The sequence below is a fragment of the Hemitrygon akajei genome, chromosome 10 (assembly GCF_048418815.1).
Source record: "Hemitrygon akajei chromosome 10, sHemAka1.3, whole genome shotgun sequence".
Taxonomy (NCBI): domain Eukaryota; kingdom Metazoa; phylum Chordata; class Chondrichthyes; order Myliobatiformes; family Dasyatidae; genus Hemitrygon; species Hemitrygon akajei.
The window spans coordinates 23,934,767-23,957,754 of record NC_133133.1 but is presented as its reverse complement, the minus strand read 5'-3'; the positions used below and the strand labels follow the sequence as shown (position 1 = coordinate 23,957,754).

At 42.3% G+C, this 22,988-nt stretch overlaps 1 protein-coding gene and 1 long non-coding RNA gene across 2 annotated transcripts in view; one reads left to right on the top strand and one right to left on the bottom strand.

The window, feature by feature from the left end:
- Nucleotides 1-22,988, bottom strand: part of col4a5 (collagen, type IV, alpha 5 (Alport syndrome)) — a 291,046-nt gene that overhangs the window by 34,788 nt on the left and 233,270 nt on the right. Inside the window, exon 43 of the mRNA XM_073057907.1 lies at nucleotides 654-787. Within this exon, the coding sequence (XP_072914008.1) occupies nucleotides 654-787 (134 nt within the window). The remainder of the gene's footprint in view (nucleotides 1-653; nucleotides 788-22,988) is intronic.
- The window catches only part of LOC140734222 (uncharacterized), a 41,785-nt gene continuing 30,785 nt past the window's right edge, over nucleotides 11,989-22,988 (top strand). The window contains exon 1 of the long non-coding RNA XR_012100499.1: nucleotides 11,989-12,063. This is a non-coding gene — a long non-coding RNA (uncharacterized lncRNA). The remainder of the gene's footprint in view (nucleotides 12,064-22,988) is intronic.

Here is a 22,988-nt window from a genome sequence, read left to right as displayed (position 1 = left end):
ATTTATAAGGGCCAGCATACCAAAAGCTTTCTTCACCACTCTATCCACATGAGATTCCACCTTCAGGGGAACTGTGCACCATTATTCCTAGATCACTCTGTTCTACTGCATCCCTCAATGCCCTACCATTTACCATTGATCTCAGTGAGCAGGTGATGAGATGGATCCATTTCCCATGCGTAATTGAATCTTATTCATTCACTTCAGTTTTATTTCATATTTCATTCTCTGCTCATCAGCATTATTTGCTTTGTTAATTCTCAGGGACTGTAGGTGAAGGCCAAAGAAAGATTTATGGATTGGACTGTTTAAATTGGCCCCATTCAATTCAATTTTTTTTGTTCTCACCCATTCTTTCTTTTGCAGATTGGCGGGCTGGGGGGTTTGGGTGATCTGTTAATTTTTGTGTGAGGGAGGGGTTGAGAGTGTTTGGGGTTTGCGAATTATTATTTCTTTTTCTTTTCTTGCGGGGGGGGGTGATTGTTGTCCTTCTTTTAATTACTTGAAGAGTTTTCTGTATTCTATAGCTATCTGGAGAAGACAAATTTCAGAGTTGTATTCTACATACATAGTTTGATAATAAAATGAACCACTGGCCCTTTGAATTGTCATGATTTTTAACATACACCAAAGACTGTAGAACCTTTACTCACTGGTCTTCCTGGTAATCCACTTTCTCCTTTAGGTCCGGGATATCCTGGAGCCCCTGAAAGACCAGGGTCCCCCTTATCCCCTTTGATGTTCTCTGTCCCTATCGGACCTGGATTACCAGGTCGACCTGGTGGGCCTATAAGAGATTAACATGTCATTAGTATTTTCTGGGTTGGAGCAAAGGAAATTAAGTTTACCACTGGCCACAAAATGGAAAATATACTTGCATGATTATAACAGCAGCTATTGTATATCACTCTTAAAAATTGGACCCAAGATAAACAAATCAATGTAGACTATATTATATCAAAAATCATGTTTATCTCACCAGAAATATAAACTATTTGTCTAGAATCATAGAACAATAGAGCACAGATACAGGCCCTTCAGTCCAATGCATCCATGTTGACCACAGTGCTCACCCAGCTAGTCCTAATCTCCTGCGTTTGATCAATACTCCTCTAAGCCCTGTCCCTCCATGTACCTATACCAGTGCTTCATAAATGCCTCAATGTAACTTTGCTGCACTTTTTAAACATGGAACAACATTAGCCACCTTCCAGTCATTGGAAAATGCAATGGTGACTAAAGATGAGGCAAATACCTCTGAAAGGGCCTCTGCAATTTCCTCTCTAGCCTCTCAGGAGGTTCAAAGATGCAGTCAATTTGTCTCTAGGAATTTATTCACCTTAATGTACTGTAAGGCTTAAATTCTCCCTCCTGGTAATATGAATGTCCTTCAAAATATTTCTACTTGTTTCCTTTATCACCGCAATAAACATTGAGGAGAAATATTTGTTAAAACTCAGATCCACTTCCTGTGGCTTGAGACATAGGTGGTTTTGTCGATCTTGAGGGGATGAACTAACACCCAATCTACCCGAAATTATATCTATTTTTTTCAAAATTTCTCCCATGGTGGTTGAAAGAAAAGTGTTTTTGCTGGTGGCAATTGCATCAGAGCCCCCAATTATATTGCATTACAGACAGCACATAGAAAGTGTTGAGACTTGTATCTGATCTGTTCTTACCTGACGTGCATTTTCCAAGAGGGAAGTATGGAGATGAATTGGAATTCTAGGTGGTGTTTAATTTCCAATGTCCAGGGCTGCTGAGGCCAGTAGTATTTGCCCAGCAAGCTTCCCTGGAAACTTCATCCAGTCTATCAAATAGTGCCCTATCGTCATAGTCCCACAAAATAACTTCCTTTCAAATATCTATTTTTATCTGAATCTGCTTCTACCTTTTTTCTCCAGTAGTAGTAGTATGAGGGAGCTTGGAAGGAGGTACACACATATATATTTGTGCAGTACTGTGCACAAATCTTAGGCACATATATATATAGCTAGGATGCCTCAGAATTTTGCATAATACGGTAGCAATTTTATGTATTGCACGGCACTGCTGCCATTAAAAAAATTCATGACATACGTGAGTGGTGATAAACCTGGTTCTGATATGGGTCTCCATTGCAGACTGAGAGTGGGAAGGGGGCAGGGAGAGGAGTATCATGGTTGGGGAAAGGGGAAGGGAGAAGGGAGGGAGCAGGAAGCACCAGAGAGACATTCTGTAATGATCAACAAACCTGTTGTTTGGAATCAAATGATTTTTTGCCTTGTGTCTCAGGGCTGGGTATGTCTGCACACGGACAACCCCCCACCCCCTGGCACTCCTTCTCTGCCACATGTCCCTCACCTCTCCTGTGGCACTCCACCCTCACTATTCACAACATCCTTTGTCTCCACTATATTTCGGAGTTGAAGGTCGTTAGGAAGATGTCTGGATGAGGAAAAACCGGCGGGAAAGGACGTACTAAATCGAAGTCCTGTTCTTCGTGGGCCGGCTTGCAGTTCCCAGTTGGTCGAATCCATCGGTTTTTGCCAAGGGGTAATTATGCAGAGCGTATTGGTGCGGGTGCTCCTGTCTACTTCGCGGCAATGTTGGGAGTATTTAATGGCTGAGATCTTGGAACTGGCTGGCAACGCAGCTCGCGACAACAAAAAGACCAGGATCATTCCCTGCCATCTCCAGCTCGCCATTCGCAATGATGAAGTACTGAACAAGTAGCTGGGTGGGGTTACTACTGCCCAGGGTGACGTCCTACCAAACATCCAAGCTGTCCTGTTGCCCAAGAAAACTGGCCACCCCAGTAAAGTCTATGCTTAGGAGTCTATGCAAAGGAGACTTGAAACTTGAAATATATATGGTTCATGGGGAGGACATACAAATTCTTACAGACAACACCGGAACTGAACTCTGAACTCCAGAATGCCCCAAGCTGTAACAGTGACATGCTACCGCTACGTTACCACGTCCAGTTTTACGTGTAGTTTTTCATCAACTATATTATATTTCCTTGTTCTATTGTGAATGCCTGCAGGAAAATAAATCTCGAGGTAGTATCTGGTGACATATACGCACTTTGATCATAAATCTACTTTTGAACTTTTTTGATCATAATGTCTTTTTATAAAACAACCTCCTCGTCTGATCATTAACCCATCACCTGATGCACTACCTCAGCTCAAGGAGTCAAAACATGAAGTGAAAACAGGCAACACAGCTCTTGAGGTTGATTCTCTGTTTGATAGGCTGCAAATACCTCAGTATGTTGCTCATATTCTTGACATCCTTAGTATCAAACACTATCAATATTTGTCTTTAATTGTGAGCAGCCACTGTCTTCAAGGATTCATAATTTTGAGCCAAAGAACCTCCCATCTCTGTCCAAAATCATTGATTCTTTACTCTAAGAACATGCCCTTTGGTTTTATCCTTAAGGATCTCCATCACCCAGGATATGGCCTCTTCTCATCATGGAGGAGATACAAGAACCTGAAGATACTCAACTTTTTAGGAACAGTTCTTCCTCTCTGCCATCAGATTTTTGAACAGTCCATAAATCCATGAAAACTGCTTCACTATTTTGCCCTTTTTTGTATTACTTAGTTCTTTTTATATATTTCTTAATGTATAGTATATTTTACGTATTGCACTGTACTGCTGCCTCAAAACAAATTTTGCAAAACGTCAGTCATAATAAACCTGATTCTGATCGAGTTTTCACCATTTTTTTAGTATCATCATCATTATGTGCCACATCGTATGATGTGGGCGATCATGGTCTTTCCGTGACCATGATTGTTCTTGGTAAATTTTTCTACAGATGTGGCTTGCCATTGTTTTCTACTGGGCAGTGTCTTTACAAGATGGGCAACCCCAGCCAACATCAATACACCTCAAGAGGTTGCCTGCCTGGTGTCAGTGGTCACATAACCATGACTTGTGTATGCAGTGGCTACTCATACGGCCATCCATCACCTGCTTCATTTGACCCTGATTGAGGGGGCGGGGTTTAAGCTGTTGCTACACCTCGCCCAAAGGTGACCTGCAGGCTTACGAATGGAAGGAGTGTCTTACACCAACTTTGGTAGAGATGTATTTCTACCCCACCCCCCAATTTCTTAGTATGAACCTATTTAAACACAGGAATTACTTTTTTATGATCCTAAAAAGATGCAAGTAGTAAGGTAATTTCCCTCAAGTGACAGAAAATAATAGATGTAGAATGATTGCTAAAGTATAGGACTGTAAGTATGCCCATTTTTACAAAGAAGTACCTTACCCATAGTCAGATCTTTGAAGGAGCTAGCTACATGTGGTATTGTGGGATAGGATGATAGTGTGGAATGGTGAAAATCTTCAAGGAGTAGTGCTTCAGAAAGTGGGTGTCCATCATCAAAGACCCCTTTCACCTAGGACATGCCTTCTTCTCATTGTTACTGTCAGGAAGGAGGTACAGAAGCCTGAAGGCACACACTCGGTGATTCAGGAACAGCTTCTTCCCCTCTGCTATCTGATTTCTAAATGGACATAACTTCACCACATTTGGTATTTCTGTTTTTGAACTATACACACTCACACTGTAATTCATTTTTTTTCTAATTTATCATGTATCGCATTGTATTGCTGCTGCAAAGTCAACAGATTTCACAACATATGCCAAGGAAATTAAACCTGATTCTAATTCTGAAATAGATGGCCCCTTTCTTCACATAGTTTGAACAGAACTAAACAAACTTATTTTACAAAGTTAAACATTATGACAACAACATCAAAGCACTGGTCTTTTCTTTGAAGGACAAATACTGTACAGGTGTTTTGTTGAAAGAAATTGAGATAAGGTTTAATACAAGGTCCAATATGTAAAACTGAACATTCTAATGAGCAGAAAACTTGGAAGGTTAACTCTTCCGAGGGTGACATTTGTTTCCTGGTGATGAATTTAAGAAAAAAGTATATTCATCTGATGATAGCTCTAACCCTCCAAGCTTGTGAGAATGACACTAAGACTTTGACATGCCCAGCGATCTGAAATCAATCTCTGATTTCAGTTGGATCTGGAACATCCCACTGCAGTTGCTTAATGGCTCAAAGCATTTCTTCATATGTATTAAAATTATATATATTTTAATTTTAATTATATATTTTAATTGGCAAAATATGATTGACAAGACTGTCAAACCACCAATTAAATGACAGTCTTTTTTAATAATGCTTTTAATTTATAACTCATAGTAGTGCTGCAAAGTTTACACATTTAATCAACCCAACAAAATAACAACAGCATGCCAAGCAATAATTGCTTGTAGTATTACCTACCTTGGGGACCTGGAAAGGGTCAAAATTCAGTGAGATCCAGTTTCATTGTTAAGATTGGTCAGTCATATCATACAATATATGGCCAGAAGGCAGGGGAATAGGGTTGAGATAGAAAAATAAATCATCCACGATCGAATGGCGGAATAGACTCTAAGGGCTAAATGGATTAGTACTGCTCCTATCTATTATTTATTTTATTTATTGAGATACATCATGGAATAGGCCCTTCCTGCTCTTCGAACCGTGCCACCCAGTAACCCCCAATTTAATCCTAGCCTAATCATGGGACAGCTTACAATGACAAGTTAACCTACCAACTGCTGCTTCTTTGGATTGTGGGAGGAAACCTATGCAGTCACGGGGAGAATGTACAAACTCCTTACAGACAGTGGTGGGAATTGAACCCAGGTCACCTGTAATGTACTATAAAGTATGGTCTTATGGAGTGTATTTTTTTAATTTATACATTTACGGGAAGTGGGCGTCACCAGCTAAGCCAGCATTTATTGCCCATTCCTAGTTGCCCTTCAGAAGGTGGTGATGAGCTGCCTTCTTGAACCACTTCAGTCCCTGAGGTTTCTGTAAATATCCCAGCTCCAATATGACCCATAGCTAAGTTTTTATTTGGGGTTATTGGTCGAGGTCAAATATCAAGGTGGCACGCTCCACTCTGAGTCAGAGCTGAAATGAAACACTAGGCTATATTTTAGTTTCAATCTTAGCTGCACTGAAGGAAAAGCCCTATTTTGCACAAGATTAAACCAAGATCTGATTTCCCTCTCAGCTGGGCATAAAAGATTATCCAGCACTATGCTGAAAGGTGAAGGCTGTCCTCTATGACTTTGCCAATAATAATAAATTTGCAATGGTTGGAAAAGCTACAAATTTGCCACATTACTTTTCAGAATCAGAATCTCACGTTTAATATCCCTGGCATATGTTACTGAACCTACATGGGAGTGTGCTATCTTAGATCTGGTCCTGTGCAATGATAAAGGTAAAAATAGTGATCTTGTAGTTCGGGATCCTCTTGGAAAGAGTGATCATAGTATGATTTTCTCATACAAATGGAGGGTACAATAGTTTGATCTAAAAGCAGTGTATTATGCTGGCTAGTGTAGACTGGGAACACAGGCTATATGGTGGGATGGTTGAGGAACCGTGGAAGACTGTCAAAGAGATTTTTCACGCTGCTCAACATAAGTATGTTCCAGTTAAAAGCAAGGACAGTAAGGGTGGATAGAGCCAGCCTTGGATAACTAAGGAAATAAAAGAAGGCATCAAACTAAAAGCCTGTGCATGCAAAGTTGCCATGAGCAGTGGGACACTGGAAGATTGGGAAAACTTTAAAAAGCAACAAAGAACCACAAAGCGAACAATAAAGAAAGGGAAGCCAGATTATGCAAATAAACCAGCACAAAATATAAAAATAGATAGTAGAAGTTTTTACAATTATATAAAGTGGAAAAGGGTGGCTAGTGAACGTAGGTCCCTTGGAGGGCGAGAAGGGGGAATTGATATTGGGCAATGAGGAAATGGCAGAGGCTTTGAATGACTATTTTGTGTCAGTCTTCATGGTGGAGGACACGTCTAACATGCTAAAGAGAGATGTTATGGATGTGATGGGAGGCGAGGACCTCAATACAACAGCTATCACTAAAGAGGTAGTGCTGAGCAAACTTGCGGGCCTGAAGATAGACAAGTCCCCTGGTCCTGATGGAATGCATCCCAGAGTACTGAAAGAAATAGCAGAAGTTATAGTGGACTCCGGGCAGGTCCCAGCAGATTGGAAGACAGCAAATGTCACGCCACTGTTCCAAAAAGGATGTAGACAAAATGCAGGTAACTATAGGCCAGTCAGCTTCACATCTGTAGTTGGGAAAATGCTTGAATCTATCATTAAAGAAGAAATAGCAAGTTATCTGGAAGGAAATGGATTCATCAGGCAGACACAGCATGGATTTAGCAAAGGCAGATCCTGTTTGACAACTTACTGAGGATATAATGAGCTCACTGGATAGAGGGGAGCAGATAGATGTTATTTACTTGGATTTCCAGAAGGCGTTTGATAATGTATCACATAAAAGACTTATCTATAAGGATGCATAGGGTTGGGGGTGATGTATAAGTATGAATAGAGGATTGGCTAACTAATACAAAGCAGAGAGTTGGGATACATGAGTGTTACTCTGGTTGGCAATCAGTGGTGAGCAGTGTGTCACAGGGGTTGGTGCTGGGACCGCAACTGTTCACGATACATGAACAATCTGGAAGAGGGGACTGGGTGTAGTGTATCTAAGTTTGCTGATGATACTAAATTGAGTGAAAAATCAAACTGTGCAGAAGATACAGAGAGTCTGCAGGGAGATATAGATAGGTTAAGCGAGTGGGCAAGGTCTGGTAGATGGAGTACAATGTTGGTAAATGCGAGGTCATCCACTTTGGAAGGAAAAGTGGAAAAGCAGATTATTATTTAAATGGTAAAAAATTGCAGCTTGCTGCTGTGCAGAGGGACTTGGGAGTGCTTGTGCATAAATCACAAAAGATTGGTTTGCAGGCACAGCAGGCTATCAAGAAGCTGGCCTTCATTGCTAGAGGGATTGAACTTAAGAGCAGGGAGGTTATGTTGCAATCGTACAGGGTACTGGTGAGGCTGCACCTGGAGTACTGTGTGCAGTTCTGGTCTCCTTACTTGAGGAAGGATATACTGGCTTTGGAGGTGGTACAGAAGAGGTTCACCAGGTTGATTCCAGAGATGAGGGGGTGAGACTATCAGGAAAGATTGAGTCGCCTGGGACTGTACTCACGGGAATTCAGAAGAATGAGAGAGATCTTATAGAAACATATAAAATTAAGAAAGGCATAGATAAGATAAAGGTAGGAAAGTTGTTTCCACTGGTAGGTGAGACTAGAACTAAGGGACATAGCCTCAAGATTCGAGGGAGTAGATTTAGAATGGAGATGAGGAGGAATTGCTTTTCCCACAGAGTGGTGAATCTGTGGAATTTTCTTCCCAATGGAACAGTGGAAGCTACCTCAGTAAACATATTTAGGACAAGGTTGGATAGACTTTTGCATAGTTGGGGAATTAAGGGTTATGGGGAAATGGCAGGTAGGTGGAGATGAGTCCATGGCCAGATCAGCCATGATTCTATTGAATGGTGGAGCAGGCTGGATGGGCTATTTGGCCTATTCCTGCTCCTAGTTATTATGTATGTTCATATATCATGAAATATGCTGTTTTGCAGCAGCAGTACATTGCAATATATAATAATAAATATTATAAATTATAATTAAATAAATACATTTAATAACTTCAATAGTGTAAAAAGAGAGGGAAAAATAGTGACATAGTGTACATGGGTTCAATGTCCATTCAGAGATCTGATGGTGGTGGGGAAGAAGCTGTTCTTGAAATACTGAGTGTGTGTTTTCAGGCTCCTGTACCTCTTCCTAAATAGTACCGATGAGAAGAGGGCTTGCCCTGGGTGATGTGGGTCCTTGATGATGGATTCTGCCTTTTTGAGGCATCACCTTTTGAAGATGTCTTCAATGCTGACATTGAGTGCAAGGTTTGTTGTTGTGACACCACTCAACTAGCTGATCGCTCTCACTCCTGTACACCTCCTCATCACCATCTGAAGCTCTGCCACCAATAGCTGTACCATTGGCAAATTTATAAATGGCATTTGAGCTGTGCTTCGACACACAGTTGAGAGTGTAGAGAGTAGAGCAGTGGGCTAAGCACTTATCCTTGAGGTGGGCCAAAGCTGACTGTCAGTGAGGAGGAGACATTAATTCCAATCTGCACAGACCCCTGCCATAACCATTTTGAGATCCAATTCCTTAAAACCACGAGCACTCATTAAGCTGCAAACCCTGCAGTAAGTCCTCAATGTACAGTATCCTTCAGTCACATGAGCTAAGGCAGTGAACCATAAAGTTTCAACTTATCATTATCTGGTATTCAAACAATTGTTGATGATTTTGCCCTCAACTAACTGAGTGTAATTGGAAATTTGCTGCAGTAACTCAGCAGCTCAAGCAGCATCTGCTGTGGGGCAGGGGGTGTGGTAGGGGTAGTGGGCGGGGGGAAGGAATTTGTGATGTTTCAGGTTAACAATTCCATTGTCCCCCAAACAGACACTGCTTGACATACTGAGATCCTTCAGGAGAGAGTTTGTTTCTCCAGAGTCCAGCATTCATAGTGTCTTAAGTTTCCACGAGTCTCAGTAAAATGCTATCACGCTTTCATAGTTATATCAATAAGAATCAGACCTAACGTAGGGATTTTCATTTCCTGGGAATCTGCCATGTATGAAAGTCAGTGCAAAATGCATAAAAATTCAGCACTTTTACCCTCTCTCTCACTCATGAAGATTTTATTCCATGGACCAACAGATATAGCAGCTTTGGTAACTAAACCATGATGGGGGACAAGTCAATGGGACTAGCCAGACAGTGTCTATGGAAGGGAACAAAGAGTTGATCTTATGGGCCAAGAAACCTCATCAGAAGTCAGAGAATCAGATTGATTGCCCATTTTACACTGATTCATGATGGCTTCAATTTAAATTGCAAATTTTGTGTCTTTTGATAGCAAACTTGTTGTTATTGAGTCCACATTCCTGCTACCTACGGAGGACCCTGCTCTTCTTCCCATTCACTGTCCCCTTATCATGATTTTATCACCAAAGCTGCTTTATGTATCTGCCCATGAAATAAAATCTTAATGGGTTAGAGATAGGGTGAATTTAATGGACGGATTTTACTTTTTAAGTAAGATTGTGCACAGTGTGGAAGATGAAGTTCAGTAGTGTGGAGATCTGTAATACTCCAATATTATTTCATGATATACAGCTTAGGAAGAGGTGCCAAGTTATTGCTGTCTTACTGTGGTTAAAGTTCGCGGAACAGGATCAATGATACACAACAAGGGGAAATGCTTTTAATTCCATCTTCTGATGTATTGCTGCTATAATGGGACTAAAGAAGAGTAATAGCCCAGTCAAAATCTGGCAAGAGCAGGAAATTGACAAGTCTGCCAAGGATAATGAAAAGCTATATTACAATGCATTTGTTTTTACTCCCCTTTAGTTTAGTGCCGCATTCTTTGTGCCATTCAGCTGTTATATTTGTATTGAGCATTACCGCACACTGTGCATTGTAAGCCACTGGTCAGACCACACTTTGAACATTGTGAGCAGGTATGTACCCCTTATCTACAAAAGGGTGTGCTGGCATCGGACAGGATGCAGAGGAGGTTCACAAGATTTATCCTGAGAATGAAATGGTTAATGTATGAGGAGCGTTTGATGGTTCTGGGTCTGTACTTGCCGGATTTTAAAAGAATGATTAAAAGGAGGTTCTCATTGAAACCTATTGAATATTGAAAGGCCAAGATAGAGAGGACATGGAGAGGATGTTTTTTATAATGGGGGAGTCAAGGACCAGAGGGCACAACCTCAGAATAGAAGGATGTCCCTTTAGAATAGAGGAGAAACTTCTTTAGCCAGGGGGTGGTGAATCTGTGGAAATCATTGATACAGACAGCTGTGGAGGTCAAGTCATTTAAAGCGGAAGTTGATAGGTTCCTGATTTGTAACGGTGTCAATGGTTATATGGAGAAGTCAAGAAATGAGGTTGAGAGGGATAACAAATCAGCCAATGGTGGAATGGAGGAGAAGATCTGATGGACCGAATGGCCTAATTCTGCTCCTATGTTCTTGTGATATTATGTTTATGGTCTTAAATTTTATGGTATAATGTTTACTGCGAGCTATATGTAAGCAAGGAATTACATTGCTACCTAATGTATATAACAATGAACTGATCAGAAACTGAATGATCTTCTGTAGACTGCCAGTCACAGCTGAAATTAGTACCTTTCTGAGCAGTCCTGTTGATGCGCAAATCTTCATTTCTAAAACTTTTAATGTTCAGGAACACACACTTCCACTTCTCTACCATGCTTTTAACTCTCACCTCCAATTAGTTAAAAGTCAGGGTTGTATTCTTTGCCTCTGACTTTAAAAGGATCATGAGGGAGAAATCCATTTTCAAGGGTAGCCTGTGCAAGCACACAGGATTTTGTAAGTACTCAGCTTCACTGATGTTACGCCAACGCTGAGTGCAAGTGACAAGGGTGAATTTCTCCCCACAGTCCACAAAGGCGGTCAGGTGCTTGGCTCAGACTGAGGTAGTTGGCATACCGACAACAAAGCAAGTTATCCATTGCTGGACTTTTTCCTCCTCCTACACAGCTCATACCATTATTTTTTACATACCTCAGTGCTGAAGTTGTATTTTGTTAAAAATTAACAGAATGACCCAAAACTTACACTCCTCTTAGAAAGAGAATGTACTATAATATATTTTTTGAGAAGGGTTCAAAACTCAGCAGTGTTTGGAGTAACAACATTTTGTTCTTTCTGTGGCATGTATAGAGAAGATCTATTCTTTAGTTGAAGGGGACTGAAGATTTGTATCTTACTTTGTTGTTTACTGCTATGTATGTTACTGTTATAATGCTAATGCATGCAAGTTAATTATTGCTAAAGAGCTAACCTGGGGGACCTGAAGAGGGACAATATTCAACCAAAGGTCATCATTAGATGCGTCAGATATGCCACATGACAAATACGACTGCTGGTTGGAAACTTGATTAGCCAGTTAAAACGACTAGTTCAACTGCAGCAAATTCTCAACAAAAGCTGGAAGAGGGGAACTCAGCCATATTCAGATGAGCAGGTTGCTTTGCACAATTTTCCACTTATCTTTAAAGTTCTGTTGGGTGAATTTTCTTCATTATGTTTTTGTTTGGTCACAGGATTGGCGGGCAAAACGAACATTTAAATATAAATATATGGATTAACGTTATTTGTCACATGTATATCAAATACAGTGAAATGGGTTGCTTGCATCAAATAAGATCAGCAAGGTTTGCGCTGATCAATCTACAGGTGTCTCTATGCTTATAGCGCCAACAACTTACTAACCTGAATCATATATTTTTGGGATGTGGAAGGAAACCAAAGCACCTGGAGGAAACCCATGTGGTCATGCAGAGGATGCATTAACTCCTTCCTGACTGTTGCAGGAATCGAATGCTGAGCTTTCAGCTGGCACTGTAGTGATTGCATTAATTGCTATGCTACCCTGATGGTCTCTCCTCCAATTGCTCTCTAACTGTGGAATAGATACTCCACCAGTATCACTGAGGGAGAAGTGGAGGGGGTGTACACCATTAGTGATACCATTAATGAAGGAATGGTGATGCATTTCAAGTCAATATGATATCTCATCTGGAGGAAACATGTAGACTCTGCTGAGACTTCTTCTTGGTACATTCTCGATCTTCTGTCATTTGCCTGAAGACCAACTCTCAACGTTTTAAGAACAGCTCATCCCATCACCATCAGACTACGGTGCATGAACCCATCAATACTACCTCCTTTTGCACTAATTATTTCCAGTTTTGCCCATCCTGTCCACAGGAATTAGAAGCTAATGAAATGAAAATGAAAATGAAAACTCCTTCAGGACCTAGAGTTAAACTCTATTTTAAAGTAGAGTTGCAGGGAATGGGAACTAGAGTGCCAGAACAGATAGTGGAGTGGCTGTGGAGAAAGATATTGGTAAGCCTGCAGACAAGGTCAGGAATCAAAAGGCTGAGTTAGTGGGACTAATGTTCGGATCTGTGTATATTTCAATGTAATGTATGAAAGGTAGATAAGCTCAGGGCATGGATTTGCACATGAAATTATGACATTGCAGCCATTAGTGAGACTTGATTGCAGGAGGGGCAGGACAGGCAGCTCAATGTTCCAGGATGCCATTGTTTTAGATGTGCTAGAGTGTGAGGAATTAAAGGAACAAACAAATTTGTAGAGAGATTGCAGACTCTTGCAAGAAACATATGGTTGCTATAGTAGGTGATTTTAACTTTCCACATATTGACTGGGATTCTCATACTGCAGAAGAGCTGGTTGGGAAAGATTTTATCAAATGCGTTCAGGAAAGTTTTCTTAATAAGTAAATAGAAGTCCCAATTCAAGAGAGTGTGATACAGTACTAGATCCTGGATAAGGGAATGAGACAGGGTAGGTGACAGAATTTTGTGTAGGTGAACATTTAACATCTTGCAATCATAATGTCATTAGTTCCATGGTATTATGGAAAAGGGTAGACCTGGCCCTCAGGTTGAGGTTCTGTATTGGAGAAGAACCAATTTTGATGGTATTCAAAGTATCAGTAAAGTACGGATAGGGATAGATTGTTTTCTGGCAAAGGCGTACTTGGTAAATGGGAGGTCTTACAGAGTTTGTATACTTCTGTCAGAATAAAAGGCAAAGATAACAGGTTTACGAAATCCTGGTTTTTGAGAAATTCCTGGCAATTCTAGACAATGTTTCTCACCCTCTGTAATCCACCTTGGATGAACAGAAAAGCACTTTCAGTAATAGACTAAGACAACTGTGCTGTTCCAAATAGTGCTCTAAGATGCCATTCTTACCTTTGGCCATTAGACTCTATAATAAGCCAACCTATAGCAGTGGAAGCGATGAGCCCCTCCTGTTAGACAGTTTGAGGTAACTTATTTTTTGTTCTTTCTTACTTCTAATTTTTTTTACTTGTATATCTGTGCTCTTTTAATGCTACTGTGACACTGTAATTTCCTTATGGGATCAATAAAGTATCTATCTTTCTAACATGGTCAACAATCCTCTAGTACACTGCCTATTTTGGCCACTCATCTTATACAAGTCAAAGGAGCGAACTCTGACTGATGACCACTGGGATGACCTTAGCCAAGTCTGTTCCTAGCCCTGTGCTAAGTGTGGATACCTAGGGCTTCAGAACAAGAGACCAGTTTGACAGTGAACGGAGGAGGCATTTACTGTGGGTAAGCTAGGAACATCTTTGCAAACAAGTTATATTGTCCAGTTTTAACCTAAGAGCAAACATTTTGGAAGGACCACACACAAAATGCTGGTGGAACGCAGCAGGCCAGGCAGCATCTATAGGAAGAAGTACAATCGACATTTTGGGCCGAGACCCTTCACCAGGACTGATTGGAGTCTTTGATCTATTAATTAAACATTAAAAAGATCTAAGACTTGACATGAAGTTCCCATTTTACAGCCAGAAAAACAAAACAAGCCCAATAGTGCTGTTACTCCGCGGAAGAAAGACCACCAGCTGTTAAATAAAGCATTTCTTTTAAGTGTGTTAACTGCTGCTGCATACACAGTGATTGACTGGCTAATGACCACAACATCCTTTCAGTGCTTTTCAATTCAGTTCTGTTTTTCAATAGAAGAAAATATGAGTCAGAAGCCAGAATGCACCTGCTTAGCAATTTAATTTGTTTTGCTTCTTGTTTAGTTCTGAGCTCCCTCTATCATTTCCTGTAGTCTCTGGAATTCTCTCCCCCAGAGGGTGGTGGAGGCCAAATCTTTAAATATATTTAAGGGCGAGGTAGATAAATATTCGTAAGATCGAGGAATTGGTTAAGGAGGGAAGCTGGAGACACCACTGATCAGCCATGAACTGTGAGGCAGGCTTGAGGGGCTTGGTTGTGTGCTCAGATTTTTTTTTAACTTCAATTCAAAGATAAAAGAGCATTCCTCTATCACAGTAACATGACAGCTCCATTTCTCAAACCAACTATTTGCAATCATGTCCACTGGGAGCCTAATTTTCAAAATTCTCATTTTTCACTCACTTCAATTCCTAGAAACGGCAACATATCAAAAGAATGCATTCACTGAAAATGATCCACTTTTCCTGTAACAAGAGGGTGGGGGGAGATATTGCTTCAGATGGACAGATGCTGCCAGACTTGCTTATTCTACCACTTTTGCTTTTTATTTTGATTCCTGGCATCAGCAGCAATTCGCCTTCGGACTCCTGTGAGGTGAGCAACCTTTGGAACAACTTAAACACGAGGAAATTTGCAGATGCTGGAAATTCAAGCAATATACACAAAATGCTGGTGGAATGCAGTGGGCCAGGCAGCATCTATAGGAAGAAGTACAGTTAACATTTCGGGCCGAGCCCCCTTACTTCTCCCTATAGATGCTGCCTGGCCTGCTGCATTCCACCAGCATTTTGTGTGTGTTGCTTTGGAACAACTTGATGGTTTTATACCTCCATCAATAAGATGAAACGGGACACACACTCCATGCCTAATGGGAGGAGGTCAGGCTGTGTGAGTCGGACTGAGGGCTGATGGAAGTATGAAACAGAATCCCCAAACAATCTGAGTCCTGATGAAGGGTTCTGGACCGAAACATCGATAGTTTACTCTTTTTCCGTAGATGTTGCCTGGCCTGCTGAGCTCCTCCAGCGTTCTGTGTGCATGTGATGCCTTGGATTTCCAGCATCTGCAGATTTTTTCATGTGTGTACCTCAACCAATCTACCTGTTTCTCCACGGTGATCTCCTGTTCTGAAGAAGCATATCACCTTTTATATCTATCAAGGCTGCTCCACCATTCCATCATGGCTGATTTATTAACCCTCTCAGCCCCGTTCTGCTGCCTTTCCCCCACAAACTTTGATGCCCTGATTAATCAAGAACATTTCAACCTCCACTTTAAATATACCCAATGAACTGGCCTGCAAAGTGTTCTGCAAAGAATCCACAGATTCCCCACCCTCTGGCTAAAGAAAGCTTTACTTATCTCTGTTCTAAATGGATGTCCCTGAATTCTTAGGCTGTGCCTTCCGATCCTAGAATCCTTCACTGTAGGGAACATTTTCTCCACATCGACTCTATCTAGGCCTTTCAATATTTCATAGTCTTCAATGAGATTTCCTCCCTCATTTTTCTAAACTCCAGTGAGCAGAGACCCAGAGTCTTGGCAAGATAGCACCGGTGAGCTACGGTGACATTCTGCAGGCTACATACAATACTTATAAATATACCTCTTTTGAATTACTCTCAAGGCAATTTGAAGCACGTAATGTCCCATTAAGTAATCTACTTTTAAAACTACCTAACTACAAAACTTTACGACCTTCTGAAGGACTAAGTGGATTTAACTCTCAAGCAAGCAGTGGATGAAGACTGGCGATGGGGTGGGGGGGGGGGGGGTAGTCTGAGCCAGGCTGAAACAGAGGAATAGGACCCCCTCTACCCAGCAACTTGTTAGCAAATGTGCAGTCACTAGGGAACAAAATTGAGGGTCTGTGAGCAAGGTTGCTGTATTGGAAGGAGATGAGAGATTGTTGTCTTCTATATTTAACTGAGACATGGCTTATTCCCAGCATGCCAGATGCGGTGATCAGATTTGAAGGCTTCTCGATTCACAGGACAGTCCAAACTGCTGACTTGGAAAAGGCAAAAGTTGGAGGAGTGTGTTTCATGATAATCTTAGTGGTGCACTGTCAACCTCGTGCTCCACCAACCTTGAACACCTAACAATCAAATGCAGTTTGTGGTGAGATATACCAGTTAGTTGAGTGGGGTCACAGCAATATTCTTATATTCAGCATCAGCAAAACCAAAGATCTGATTGTGGACTTCAGGAAGGGTAAGATGAGGAAACACAAACCACTCATCATAGAGAGATCAGAAGTGGAGAGAGTGAGCAATTTCCAGTCCTGGGTATCAATATTTCCAGATCTAACTTGGATGCAACATATTGATGCATCTATAATGAAGGCTAGACAGCAGCTATATTTCATTAGGAGTTCAGGAAGTTTGCTTTGTCAATAAAATATTCAAAAACTTCTACAAGCATATTGTGGCGAGCATTCTGACTGGCTGCATCACCGTCTAGTACAGGCGCATGGTGTTGGGGGTCTGTTCACAAGATCGAAGTAAGTTGCAGAAACTTTTAAAATTAGTCAGCTCTATCATGGGTACCCGCCTCCATAGTATTCAAGACATCTTCAAGGAGCAGTGCCTTAGGAAGGCAGCATCCATGATTAAGGATCTCCACCACCCAGGACATGCCCTCTTCACACTGTTACTCTCAGGAAGGAGGTTCAGAAGCCTGAAGGCACACACTCAGTGACTCAGGGACAGCTTCTTCCTCTCTGCCATCCAATTTCTAAATGGACATTGAACCCATGAACACTACCTCACTACTTCATTTCTGTTATTTTACACTACTTATTTAAAATTAACTACGTAATTGACTACATATGCTTAATATAACTCAATTTTTTCTCTATAATTATTTATCATGCATTTCATTGTACTGCTGCCGTACTTTGTACTTGTACACACCAACAAATTTCACAACGTACACCGGTGATATTAAATCTGAGTCTGATTCTATTTAACTAGGGAGTTTGCATCCGTGATCCTCATTGGAGTCTACATGCTACCAGTGGCCGACCATAATCAAGGGCTTGAGATACTGCATGATGTCATCTTCAAACAAGAAACCGTTCATTCCAACACATTTCAAATCATAGTTGGGGACTTCACCCAGACTCGTTTGAAGAAATCGCTACCCAATTACCATCAGCATATAATCTGCAACACCAGAGTTCCTAACACACTAGTCCACTGTTAAACCACGATAAGGAGTGCTTACCAGTCCATGCCCAGACTACATTTTGCTAAATCTGATCACTTGGCTGTCCTTCTCCTGCCTGCATACAGGCAGAGGCTAAAGAACAAAGCTTCAGAGATTAGGACAGAGGAGTAGGAGAAGCTACAGGATTGCTTCAAGTCGGTGAACAGGGCTGTGTTCAAGACTCATCTGAATGAATACACCATGGTTGTCACCAACTTTATTAAAACAGTTGTAGATGGAAGTGTCTTCACAAATTCAGAGCCTTCCCCAACCAAAACATGAAGCACGAGATCTGTAATCTGCTGACAGCCAGATCAGAGGCATTCAAGTCTGTTGACAGAGAAAGTTACAAACGGTCCAGGTATGACCTCTGGAAAGCCATCTCACAGGCGAACTGGCAATTCTGGACCAAACTTAAATGAAGTTTGCTCTACAGCTGTGGCTGGACTTACAAAGATAAAATTAAGCAACATAAGTAACAATGGGGTTTAGCTTCCAGATGAGCTCAATGCCTTCTATGATTGATTTGACTACCAAAGCATGGAGGAACCATCATGGACTCCCACAGACCCTGATGATCCTGTGACTTCAGTCTCTGAAGCAGGGGTGCAAGCAGCCTTCAGGAGACTGAAACCACACAAAGCATCCGACCAGATGGGGTATTTGGCCAAGCACTAAAGAGTTGCGTGGAGGTTGAAAAGTTTGTGACTACTAAGGGTGTCAGATTATGAAGAGAAGGCAGGAGAATGGAGTTGAGAGGGATAATAAAGAGTAATGATGGAATGGCAAACCGCCTCAATATGCCAAATGGTCTAATTCTGCTATTTACATCTTAGGGTCATATAATATTAAAGTAAATATCTTCCTTTTTCAATTAAGAGTAAGGACCCTCCACCCCTTAACTGGATATTTTTCCCTTCATTAAGTCCTAAAAAAAATACTCCAAGTGGGGTCTGACCAGGGTCCTATATAAGCTGCAACATTACCTCTCAGCTCCTAAATTCAATTCCACGATTGATGAAGGCCAATACACCATACGCCTTAACCACAGATCCCTCCCAAGATCCTTCTGATCCTCCACACTGCCAAGAGTCTTACCATTAATACTATATTCTGCCATCATATTTGACCTACCAAAACGAACCACCTCACACTTATCTGAGATGAACTCCATCTGCCAATTCTCAGCTTAATTTTGCATCCTATCAAAGTCCCACTGTAAACTCTGATAGCCCTCCACACTATCCACAACACCGTCAACCTTTGTGTCACCAGCAAATTTACTAACCCATCTCTCCACTTCCTCATCCAGGTCATTTATATATAAAAAAAACACTAAGCATACGGGTCCCAGAACAGATCCCTGAAGCACACCACTGGTCACTGACCTCCATGCAGAAAGTGACCCATCTACAACCCCTCTTTGCCTTCTGTGGGCAAGTCAGTTCTGGATCTACAAAGTGATGTCCCCTTGGATCCCATGCCTCCTTACTTTCTCAATTAAGTCTTGCATGGGGTACCTTATCAAATGCCTTGCTGAAATCCATATACACTACATCTACTGCTCTACCTTCATCAATGTGTTTAGTCACATCCTCAAAAAAATTCAATCAGGCTCATAAGCCACGACCTGTCTTTGACAAAGCCATGCTGACTATTCCTAATCATATTATGCCTCTCTAAATGTCCATATTTCCTGCCTCTCAGGCTTAGCAATCTTCTCCCTCGCCTCCCACAGTAACCTGAGGTACATCTCGTCCAGTCCCTATGACTTATTCAACTTGATGCTTTCCAAAAGCTCCAGTACATCCTCATTAAGTATGCAGTATCTCAAGCACTTGATTATAGTCGACCACTAGTGGCACATAGACTCCAATGCAAATCACAGATGCAAGATAAGCAAAGTACTCATTAAGTACCTCTGCTATCTCCTTCTCTAGTTCCATACACACTTTCCCACTGTCACACTTGATAGGTCCTATACTCTCACGTCATATCCTCTTGCTCTTCACATACTTGTAGAATGCCTTGGGGTTTTCCTTAATTCTGCCCACCAAGGCCTTCTCATGGCCTCTTCTGGTTCTCCTAATTTCTTAAGCTCCTTCCTGCTAGCCTTATAATCTCCTAGATCTCTAACATTATCTAGCTTTTTGAACCTTTTGTAAGCTCTTCTTTTCTTCTTGACTAGATTTGCAACAGCCTTTGCACACCACGGTTCCTGTACCCTACCATCTTTTCCCTGTCTCATTGGAACATATCTATGCAGAACTTCACAGAAATATCCCCTGAACATTTGCCACATTTCTTCCGTACATTTCCCTAAGAATATCTGTTTCCAATTTATGCTTGCAAGTTCCTGCCTGATGGCCTCATATTTCCCCTTACTCCAATTAAACACTTTCCTAACTTGTCTGTTCCTATCCCTCTCCAATGCTCTGGTAAAGATGACAGAATTGTGATCACTATCTCCAAAATGCTCTCTCACTGAGAGATCTGATGCCTGACTAGATTAATTTCCCAATACCCGATCAAGTACAGCCTCTCCTCTTGTAGGCTTATCTACATATTCTGTCAAGAAACCTTCCTGAACATACCTAACAAACTCCATCCCATCTAAACCCCTCGCTCTAGAGAGATGCCAATCAATATGTGGGAAATTAGAATCTCCTACCACTACAACCCTGTTATTATTACACTTTTCCCAGAATCAGTCTCCCTATCTGCTCCTCAATGTCCCTGTTACGATTGAGTGGTCTATAAAAAAAAACACCCAGTAGTGTTATTGACCCCTTTCTGTTTCTAACTTCCACCCACAGAGACTCCGTAGACAATCCCTCCAGGTCTTCCTCCTTTTCTGCAGCTGTGACACTATCTCTGATCAACAGTGCCATGTCCCCACCTCTTTTGCCTCCCTCCCTGCCCTTTCAGAATCTTCTAAAGCCTGGCACTCAAAGTAACCATTCCTGCCCCTGAGCCATCCAAGTCTCTGTAATAGCCACAACATCACATCTCCGAGTAGTGATCCACTGTCAGGGCATTGAAGCAGGGACCCAATCACTGACCAAGTACTGTGCACACTGTGATATTTCCTGAGTAGCAAATCAAGAGGGGCAACAAAGGCAGCATCAAAGTTCAGGCGGAGATCAAAAATTCCAGGGAAATCTAAGAACCCGTGTCCTCCAGGGCTGAAATGAGAGAGTGGTGAGTGCGTGGAATGGGCTGCCGGCACGGTGGTGGAGGCGGACATGATAGGGTCTTTTGACAGACTTTTGGATAGGTACATGGAGCTTAGAAAAATAGAGAGTTTTGGGTAAGCCTAGTAATTTCTAAGGTAGGGACATGCTCGGCACAACTTTGTGGGCCACAAAGTTCTGTAGGTACCTGCTGCTGTAAATAAGGTAACCAGAATCGGGAAACAGGCAGAGTCAATATTTGGACAGACAGAGTTCAGATACAAATGCTGAAAAGGCTCAGGAAAAGTCACTGACACAATCTGGCCACAAGCAGGTGAAAACACAGGACTTAAATACACTGAGCAATAAACAGAGGCAGATGATTGGTGGAGCACAATGAGACACAGGTGGCAGCAATACAGGTAATATTGAGAAACAGATGAGAGACACTCACTAATACAGGGGCCGGAGAAGAGCAGGACTGGGGAGTCAGGAGCACGTGGCAATACAAAACCACAGACTGACAGTTAGGGGGGAAACACACAAAAAGACAAAGTTCAACTGGAGGTACTGACAGTAACCCCCCCCAGAACGGACGCCTCCTGGCGTCACGGCAGGTAGAGCTGGGTGCGGGTGATGAAAGTCCCTGATGAGAGAGGGGTCCAGGATGTTACGGGTGGGGACCCAGCACCTCTCCTCAGGACTGTAGCCCTCCCAGTCCACAAGGTACCGGAGGCCACGGCCCCGGCAATGAACATCCAGTACATCCAGTAGTTGGCGCACTGTGAAGGCCTCTGACCCATCGATGAGCCATGTGGGGGGGGAGAGACAGGACACAGGGGGTGGCTCATGAAAGGCTTGATGTGGGACACATGGAAGGTGGGATGAATGCGGCAGAGAGTGGAGGGGAGCTTGAGACGGACAGCAGCAGGGCTGATGACCTTGGCAATGGGAAAGGGGCTGATGAAGTGAGAGGCAAGCTTGCAGGACTCTACCTTGAGGGGCAAGTCTGGGGTTGAAAGCCACACACAGAGAAGGGGAGAGCGAGGGCGCCTCCACGTCCACTGACAACGGCGGATGAACGCCTTGTCAAATGGAACACCAACCTCCTCTTCCTCCTGGGCAGGAAAGTGGAGGTTGATAGGCAAGGCAGCACTCAAAAGGGGACAGACTGGTGGATGAGGATGGATGAAAGTTTATGGTGTACTCGGCCCAGGGTAGCTGCTGACTCCACACAGAGGGGTTCTGGGAGACCAGACACTGCAATACTGAAGAGAGACTCACAGAGGCATCCAGAAGAATACAGAATGCCCTCCAGAAGTTGGATGTGAATTGAGAGCCCCTGTCTGACACAACATCTACAGGTATACCATGTTATTTAAAAACATGCAGTATTAGTAATTTGGCTGTTTCTTTGGCAGAGTGGAGTTTAAGTAAAGGAATGAAGTGTACAGACTTGGAGAACTACCATGAAAATGGTGGTGTTACCATTTGACAGGGGAAGACCGGTGACAAAATCCAGGGCAATGTGGGACCAGGGCCTCTTGGGGATAGACAGGGGTTGTAACAGGCCAGCAGGTGACCAGTTAGAGTTCTTGCCTTGAGCATAGACAGAGCAGGCTGAGACAAAGTTGTTGATGTCATCTCCCATGGAGGGCCACCAGGACTGCTAACCGATGAAGGCCCAAGTACACTTGGTTCCATGGTGACAGGATAACTGGGAAGAATGACCTCACTGCAATACCTGTGAGTGGACAGAGCTGGGAACATAAACATGGTTAGTGGGGCATTGACTAGGGGCTGCACCATGGATTCAATGTCCCATTGTGCTGCACCCACAGGGCAGTGAGCACTCTCAGAGGAGGAAAATCTTTGGGAGAGGACACCTGGTTTTCCATTCTTGGAACCGGGGCAGAAGGACAGAGTAAAATTGAATCTCGAGAAAAACAGGGACCAACGAGCTGGAC